Source organism: Octopus bimaculoides, chromosome 22 (genome assembly GCF_001194135.2).
Source record: "Octopus bimaculoides isolate UCB-OBI-ISO-001 chromosome 22, ASM119413v2, whole genome shotgun sequence".
NCBI classification, from domain to species: Eukaryota; Metazoa; Mollusca; class Cephalopoda; order Octopoda; family Octopodidae; genus Octopus; species Octopus bimaculoides.
In genome coordinates, this window is record NC_069002.1 from 13,006,481 (window position 1) to 13,015,404 (window position 8,924).

Consider the following 8,924-nt stretch of genomic DNA (forward strand, 5'->3'; position numbering starts at 1 on the left):
GTGGGTGCTTTTACGTGTCACCCGCACGAAAACGGCCACGCTCGAAATGGTGTCTTTTATGTGCCACCCGCACAAGCCAGTCCAGGGGCACTGGCAACGATCTCGCTCGAAAATCCTACAGGAGCCAGTCAGGCGGTACTGGCAACGGCCACGCTCAAAATGGTGCATCTCATGTGCCACCCGCACAAGAACCAGTCCAGGGGCACTGGCAACGATCTTACTTGGCTTGCCGGGTTTTCTCACGCACAGCACAATTCCAAAGGTCTCGGTCAGTAGTCATCGCCTCGGTGAGGCCCAATGTACGAAGGTCTTGCCTCACCACCTCATATATATTTATATATAAAACTTTGATAAGTGCTATGCATGAAACTCTGAGCCATTGAGTTATATTAATTTTATATATACTCTTTTACTTGTTTCAGTCATTTGACTGCAGCCATGCTGGAGCACTGCCTTTAGTCGCGCAAATCTACCCCGGGACTTATTCTTTGTAAGCCTAGTACTTATTCTATCAGTCTCTTTTGCTGAACCGCTAAGTTACAGGGATGTAAACACACCAGCAACGGTTGTCAAGCAATGTCGGGGGGACAAACACAGACACACAAACATATATACAATGGGCTTCTTTCAGTTTCCGTCTACCAAATCCACTCACAAGGCTTTGGTTGGCCCGAGGCCATAGCAGAAGACACTTGCCCAAGGTGCCACGCAGTGGGACTGAACCCAGAACCATGTGGTTGGTAAGCAAGCTACTTACCACACAGCCACTCCTGCATCTATAAAACTTTGATAAGTGCTATGCATAAAACTGAGCTATTGAGTTATTTTATTTATATATATATATATATATATATTGTGAACTCACTCATCCACTCACTCTCTCCCAATCCTTAGTCTACACTTCCCTCTATGCACTTCCTGCTACTTGGGTGTATGGTCTCACTTCATTTTCTCTCTCTCTCCATCTGAGGCAGCCATGTTTCTCTTCTAATGTCCGACACCTTTTTTTTCATCCCCTCAATACTTCTCCTCCAAAGTTGAAAGGTCTTGTGCTGCTGCTGCTGCTGCCACATGGAAAAAAACTCAGTACATTCTGTAAAGTGGTTAGCATTTGGTTGGCTACCAAGCTGCAGAAACCATCCCAAAGCAGACAGCAGAGCTTGGTGCAGTCTTGTGACACAGAATGTGATAATGCTGGCTCTTTTGAAATACAGGTACAACTCATTTGAGATACAAGTACAACTCATGTTTGGCAGTTGGGTGAACATGAAATAAAATGTCTTGCTCAAGAACACAATGTGCTACTGAATATTGAACTCACAGCCTTATAATTGTGAGCTGAACACTTTAACCACTAAGCCATGCACCTTCACAATAACAAAACAATGTAAAAATACACACAAACCTTTCAATTTCAGATAGATATTTGGTGTAGAACTTTCCACGGTTGAATAAATCACAATCATGATCAATGCCAAGGAAGATAAGTTTTTCAGAGCTCAATCTTTCTAGTGTCAGCCGTACAATTTCACCAAGGTACATTCCACCTATCATTTTTTCAACCCTGTAAGTGAAGAAAGATTATGATAATGAAAACAGTCAAAACTAAAATCCATTTTAACATCCAATATCCTTCATTTCATAAATATGAATGAAGTTGTTGAACTTTGTTTAATAAGTTATGTCATATACTGATTATTCATATATATATATATATATATAAGCGAATAACAAAATCGGGATAGCACCTGTGCCCAGCGTCGCCTTCCTGGCACTTGTGCCCATGACATGTGTAAGGATTTTCGAGTGAGATCGTTGCCAGTGCCCCTGGACTGGCTCTTGTGCGGGTGGCACATAAAATACACCATTTTGAGCGTGGCTGTTGCCAGTACCACCTGACTGGCCTTCGTGCGGGTGACACGTAAAAGCACCCACTACACTCTCTGAGTGGTTGGCGTTAGGAAGGGCATCCAGCTGTAGAAACTCTGCCAAATCAGATTGGAGGCTGGTGTTGCCATCCGGTTTCACCAGTCCTTAGTCAAATCGTCCAACCTATGCTAGCATGGAAAGTGGACGTTAAACAATGATGATGATGATGATGATGATATATATGTATATATATGTATATATATATATATATATATATATATATATATATATATATATATATATATATATATATATCTATGTATATATCAAAGAATTACTTATCAGGCAAATGATTTCATCTGAGACTGTGTGCTGTGTTGCTACTAAAACAATTTTAGTATGGAAGATACATACTAGCCATTCCTAAACGCAAACATTTCTTTAAAATTCATTATTTGGTGCCAAACCTTTTCTTCCACCAATTCTGTTGCAGTGGAACAGCATCAGTGGCCAGGTCACAGTTGGTGCAATGAAACTTTTTAATACTAAATTTTAATATCAAATGTTTAAATGAAGTCAACAGTCTTTGTGTGTTTTTCAATAACTAATATATGCTTTCCATGCTATAATTGTTACACACACACACATGCACGTTTATAACAGTGTCCATCCTCTGGTTGTGGATATTTTATTTTGACCAGGTTGGATCAAGTCATCTTCAGCCTGAGAAAAAAATCTCAATATCCTGCCATACTGCTTCTTCCTATTACAGTCAGCCATGAATAATCATGGCTTCTCTCTTCTCTCCCTCCACACATCACTTACCGAAGCCCTACACAAAATTGATGGAGATGATCTATCTCTGTGACACACATACACATAGTAATACACAAATGCACTGGTACAGACACATAGAGCAATACATACAGACATTCATAACACACACACACAGAGCAACACATAAACACACTCAAGCAACAACAAACAGATAGACACAGCCATAAAAAATTGTATGTGTGTGTGTGGACACATACAAACACACACATATATTTATACATATACACATATCTATAGATCAAACTCACAGTTGTTTTCCTGGGTTGATAGAGTATGTATCCAACTCTCTGTCGTATTCTGTACGGACAATATCCAAACAACCGTTGTCACCAAATGCGCCCCATTCTGTATTGATGATCACCTGAAAGAGAGAGAATATTTAGGAAGTATTTAGTCTGGGTATTTCTGTCTGTCTCTCTGTCTCTCTCTAACACACACACACTCACATCATTCATACACACTGCATACACACTCATAGAAGTACAAGCTAAACAGCAATTATATTGATACCACAAGTGTACTAGCATGAGAGAGGATGCAAAGTCTATGGGCTCTGCCCTGCCACTCCCTCGATTAAAATATACAGAAATAAAATATATACACATGTTAGTAAAGGAAGTGCTCCAGCATGGCCTTAGGTGTAATAGCTAAAGCAAAACTAAAGATCTTTACAGGCGCGCACACACACACACACACACACACACACATTTAGTGCAAATACAGATGGGAACTATTTTCGCAGATGCTGATCACCCTTTGAAACTTTTTAGTTGTCAAGATGGAGGATCTTAAAACGTAAGATAAAGAAATGATGATGATGATCATCATCATCATTGTTTAACGTCCACTTTTCATGCTGGCATGGGTTGGACTGTTTGACTGGGGACTGGCAAACCAAGAGCCTGTACAGGCTCCAATCTGATCTGGCAAGTTTTCTACAGCTGGATGCCCTTCCTAATGCCAACCACTCCGAGAGTGTAGTGATGCTTTTTATGTGCTACCAGCATGGGGGCTAGTCAGGTGGCACTGGCATTGACCACACTCAAATAGTCCTTTTTACATGCCACCGGTATGAGAGCCAGTCAGGTGGCACTGGCATCAACCAAACACAAATGATATATTTGGTAATTTCTAAGTTTAACTTTATTTTCAACGATCAAAGAACTTACCTGTTGAGGTTCATCATCATCTAATGAAACAGTTTCCACATTTTCAAGTTTTTCCATATAACAAGCATTACATCCTGTTCCTGGAAAACACAAGGAAACATTTATTAATAATTGACATTGATTGGTAATCTATGCTATATTATTTTATTCTTTTACAGGTTTCAGTCATTTGACTCTGGCCATGCTGGAGCGCACATATCACAAAAAAAAAAAAAAAAAAGGAATCAAAAGTTGTTCCAAAGCCATTGGCTGATAAAGGCCTGTTTCCCAGATTCTGTGGCATATAAACTGCACCTCTGGATGGAGTGCCAGTCTGTCACAGGAAAACTCATTTTTGCCAGCTGAGTGGACTGGAGCAATGTGAAATGAAGTGATTTGCTCAAAACACAACACATCATCTTGTCCAGGAATCGAAACCACAATCTCACAATCATGAGTGCAACACCCTAACCACTGAGCCATGTGCCTCCAGACATCTATATAAACATATAATTTTTTTATCAGCCAGGTGGCTATTTGCTACAAGAGTGTTTTATTCCCTTTTACCTATATCAGAGATGATGAATTCTCATCTAAGCATGTAACTGGCTGAAAGCATGAGCCATTGAAATGGCCTGAAAAGGCCAAAATACATCTGGTGCTCTTGCAGGACACTGCTGGGACGAATCTTCATTTTACTCTGAAATTTTGTATTTGAAATACAGCAAGTCCATATGAGATGTTATCTTGAGAAAAATACTACAATAACCGACCTATCAACCATGTTTATATACATTATATATGATGCATAGATAACTGCTTTAATTAAATACTGCCTGAATGTATATACTCTTTACTCTTTTACTTGTTTCAGTCATTTGACAGCGGCCATGCTGGAGCACCGCTTTTTGTCGAACAAATCGACCCCAAGACTTATTCTTTGTAAGCCTAGTACTTATTCTATCGGGTTCTTTTGCCGAACCGCTAAGTTACAGGGACGTAAACACACCAGCATCAGTTGTCAAGCAATGTTGGGGGGGACAAACACAGACACACAAACATACACACACACATATATATATATATATATATATATATATATATATCTAGGGCACTGGTTTGAAGAATTTTTTAGTCAAATGAATTGACCCTAGTAATTTTTTCTTTAATGCCTGGTACTTATTCTATCAGTCTTTTTTTTTATCAAATTGGTAAGTTACAGGGATATAAACAAACCAACACTGGTTGTCAAGCAGTGGTGGGACACAAACACAGATACAAAGATATATATATGTGTGTGCGTGCATCTATGTGTATGCATGTATGTATGTATATGTGTGTGTGTGTGTGTGTGTGTGTATTTAGCAGTGGGATGGGGGGTTCTTTCAATTTCTGCCAAATCTACTTACAAGGCCTTTCTCAGCCTAGAGCTTATAGTACAAGACAATTGCCCAAAGTGCTATACATGCACATGTACATACACACACATACACACACACACACACACATAGATGTGATGTAACACTCTCATTCACGTATTTCATACCTCCACTCACCTTATGTAATTCCTACATTCAAACTCCACTCACATGTTATATTTCCTGCTTACAACAATCTTACCTCCACCCACACCATTTATTAACACCCCCCAACTATTCTGACATAAAAAAAAAATAGAAAAGAAATCAAATGAAATGTATCAAAAGAACGTGTGAATGTGAAGTTGTGGGCTTCATTACTTACCAAGAATCAAACCAATCTCACACTTTCGGTCAGTGTGAGCGGCAGACATCAAAGTTCCTACAGCATCATTGATTACAGCCACAACTTCAATTTTCACTGGCTGTAATTAAATAAATAAATACAAAAATATACAAATGAATAATAGTGGTTTCAAATTATGGCACAAGGCCAGCAGTTTTTGTGGGGAGGGGAAAGTCAATTACATCAACTTTGAAAGGAGGAAGGGTAAAGTCGATCTCAGCAGAATTTGAACTCAGAACATAAAGACAGACGAAATGCCACTAAGCATTTTGCCTGGCATGCTAATGATTCTTATTTCTTTATTGCCCACAAGGGGCTAAACATAGAGGGGACAAACAAGGGGATTAAGTCGATTACATCGACTCCAGTGCGTAACTGGTACTTAATTTATCGACCCCAAAAGGATGAAAGGCAAAGTTGACCTCGGTGGAATTTGAACTCAGAACGTAATGGCAGACGAAATACCGCTAAGCATTTCGCCCGGCGTGCTAATGATTCTGCCAGCTCACCACCTTAACTAATAATAATAATAATAATAATAATAATAATAATAATAATACGATGTAGGGTTAGGATCAAATATAAACACTCTGTAAAGTGGTTGGCATTAGGAAGGGCATCCAGCTGTAAAAGCCATGCCAAAGCAGACTGAGATTGGTGCTGTCCTCTGGTTTACCAGTTCTTGACAAACTGTCCAACCCATGCCAGCATGGAGAACAGACGTTAAATGATGACGATGACGATGAAATAAATACATATTTCATTATCCTACCAAACCTGAATCATTTTTCCAGAAGCTGTACGTACATAAAATGATGCACACACACACACACACACACACACAGATATCACCCTCATCAGTGGGCAACAGAAAGGTTATTTAGATAAAGTTACTGATTGTCTACATACTGCTATGTCACAAACTAGAACCAGCATACACAATCAAGAGTCAAAAAGTCATTAGTTTTGGAAAAACAACCTCCTTTTCTAATGCAAAACTACATATTAAAAGAGTTCAACCTTTGGAAATTTAACAAAAAAATAATGAACATCTGAAAGAAGCATTTATAGTAATGACAGATTTAAATAGATTTCAAATATAATGATAGTATTTACCTCTAATAATGCATCATTACCTGCTATCTCTTTCACTCCATATCTATCTGTTTGTCTGTATGTATGTATGTATGTATCTAGCTATCTATATCTATCTATCTATATCTACATATCTATCTATTTACGTATCTATCTATCTATCTATCTATCTATCTCTACGTATCTATCTATCTATCTATACGTATCTATCTATCTATCTATACGTATCTATCTATCTATCTATACGTATCTATCTATCTATCTATCTATACGTATCTATCTATCTATCTATCTATCTATCTATACGTATCTATCTATCTATCTATACGTATCTATCTATCTATCTATCTATCTATCTATCTATATCTACGTATCTATCTCTCTCTCTATCTATCTATTTAGCTATCTACTACTTTCTCTCCTAATCTCTTCCTCCACCTCTCTACCTACCTATCGGGCAATCTATCTTTAAATACATACATATGTGTTTCAAAAATGAAGGAAATCTAGAGCGCAGATCACCTATTCTCCTGTATTTGAGATATCCTTCATTTCTAAAACATCAACTTACTCAGCGCTTCAACATTTGTTTATAAAATGCTCTCTCTCTCTCTCACACACACGCACACAAACACATACACACACAAGTGATAATTTGGCAGAGTCCTGTAAACATTTGAAAGAATTCTTTGTGACATTTGTTCTGACTGTGTAGAGGTCAACTTTGTCTTTCATCATTTCATAAATATAAAACCAACAAGAGGGTGGGTGGAATTGGTGAAATTCTTTGTGTCAGATTGGACATCTTGTGGTATCCACTCTAACTGTGCATCCTTGGTTCAAATACCACCATATACCATTAGAAAACGATAAACAGTAACAGTTTTATTAGGAACTACAACCAAGAAATAGTATCAGATAGTATTGAAATAATAATGGAAACATATTTCGCTTGTGTACACCATTTACATTCGTTGGACTAAAGTCCTCATCTTGATTGTTACTTTCACTATTTTGGCTGTGTATGCTCCAGCCTTCTTCAGGTGTTTTGTGATTCACCTTGTGATGCCTTGCCTGGGATTGAACTCAGAAGCTCTAGGTGACTGCACTGCATTAACCAATGCCTTTATCCACTATGCTATGCCTGCAAGCAGTGACAGAGTGAGTTTTTAAGGTTTACTCTTTTACTTGTTTCAGTCATTTGACTGTGGCCATGCTGGAGCACCGCCTTTAGTCAAGCACATTGACCCTGGGACTTATTCTTTGTAAGCCTAGTACTTATTCTATCGGTCTCTTTTGCTGAACTGCTAAGTGACGGTGACATAAACACACCAGCATCGGTTGTCAAGCGATGTTGTGGGGACAAACACAGACACACAAACACACATATATACATATATATGACGGGCTTCTTTCAGTTTCCGTCTACCAAATCCACTCACAAGGCTTTGGTCGGCCCGAGGCTACAGTAGAAGACACTTGCCCAAGGTGCCACGCAGTGGGACTGAACCCGGAACCATGTGGTTGATAAGCAAGCTACTTACCACACAGCCACTCCTGCGCCTTACAAAACTTTCACTGAGGTCTTACATTGGCAACTCAGAAATACAGAATTATATCATTTCCCTTAGTTCAGTCAGAGATTTCGCTATAACACAGACCCTAACCCTAACTCCTAATTCCTCTGCCCTGATTCACTCCTATTCATTTCGTACCTTGAGGTGCCACTTCCACCCCTCTATCATACTCTGACACCTCATCTCCTAGCATAAACCTGACCCCTACTCCTTGGGGTTTATAGTCATGAATGTTGCATGGTAACAGCACTAATGCTGGTGGTGTGAAAAAGCAGCCCAATATACGCTACACTATAAAGTGGTTGGCATTAGGAAGGGTATCCAGCCCTGGAAACCATACCAAAGCAGACACTGGAGCGCAATGCAGTTCTTGGGGTCAATTATATCTCGTCAAACTGGCCAAACCATGTTAGCATGGAACATGGACACTAAATAATGACGACAACAATCATCATGGTGTTGGTTGCAGTGGTAGTGGTGGGGATGGTGGTAGAGTTGGGGATGGTGGTAGTGGTGGGGATGGTGGCAGTGGTGGGGATGGTGGCAGTGGCGGGGATGGTGGTAGTGGCGGGGATGGTGGTAGTGGTGGGGATGGTGGTAGTGGTGGGATGGCGGTAGTGGTAGGGATGGTGGT

At 39.5% G+C, this 8,924-nt stretch overlaps 1 protein-coding gene across 1 annotated transcript in view; it reads right to left on the minus strand.

Annotated features, from left to right (window-relative positions):
* The window catches only part of LOC106877604 (hexokinase-2), a 49,618-nt gene that overhangs the window by 3,241 nt on the left and 37,453 nt on the right, over positions 1–8,924 (minus strand). Inside the window, exons 5-8 of the mRNA XM_014926549.2 lie at positions 5,598–5,697; positions 3,876–3,955; positions 2,955–3,067; positions 1,406–1,564 (exon numbers count right to left, since the gene is read on the minus strand). Coding sequence (XP_014782035.1) covers positions 1,406–1,564; positions 2,955–3,067; positions 3,876–3,955; positions 5,598–5,697 — 452 coding nt within the window. The remainder of the gene's footprint in view (positions 1–1,405; positions 1,565–2,954; positions 3,068–3,875; positions 3,956–5,597; positions 5,698–8,924) is intronic.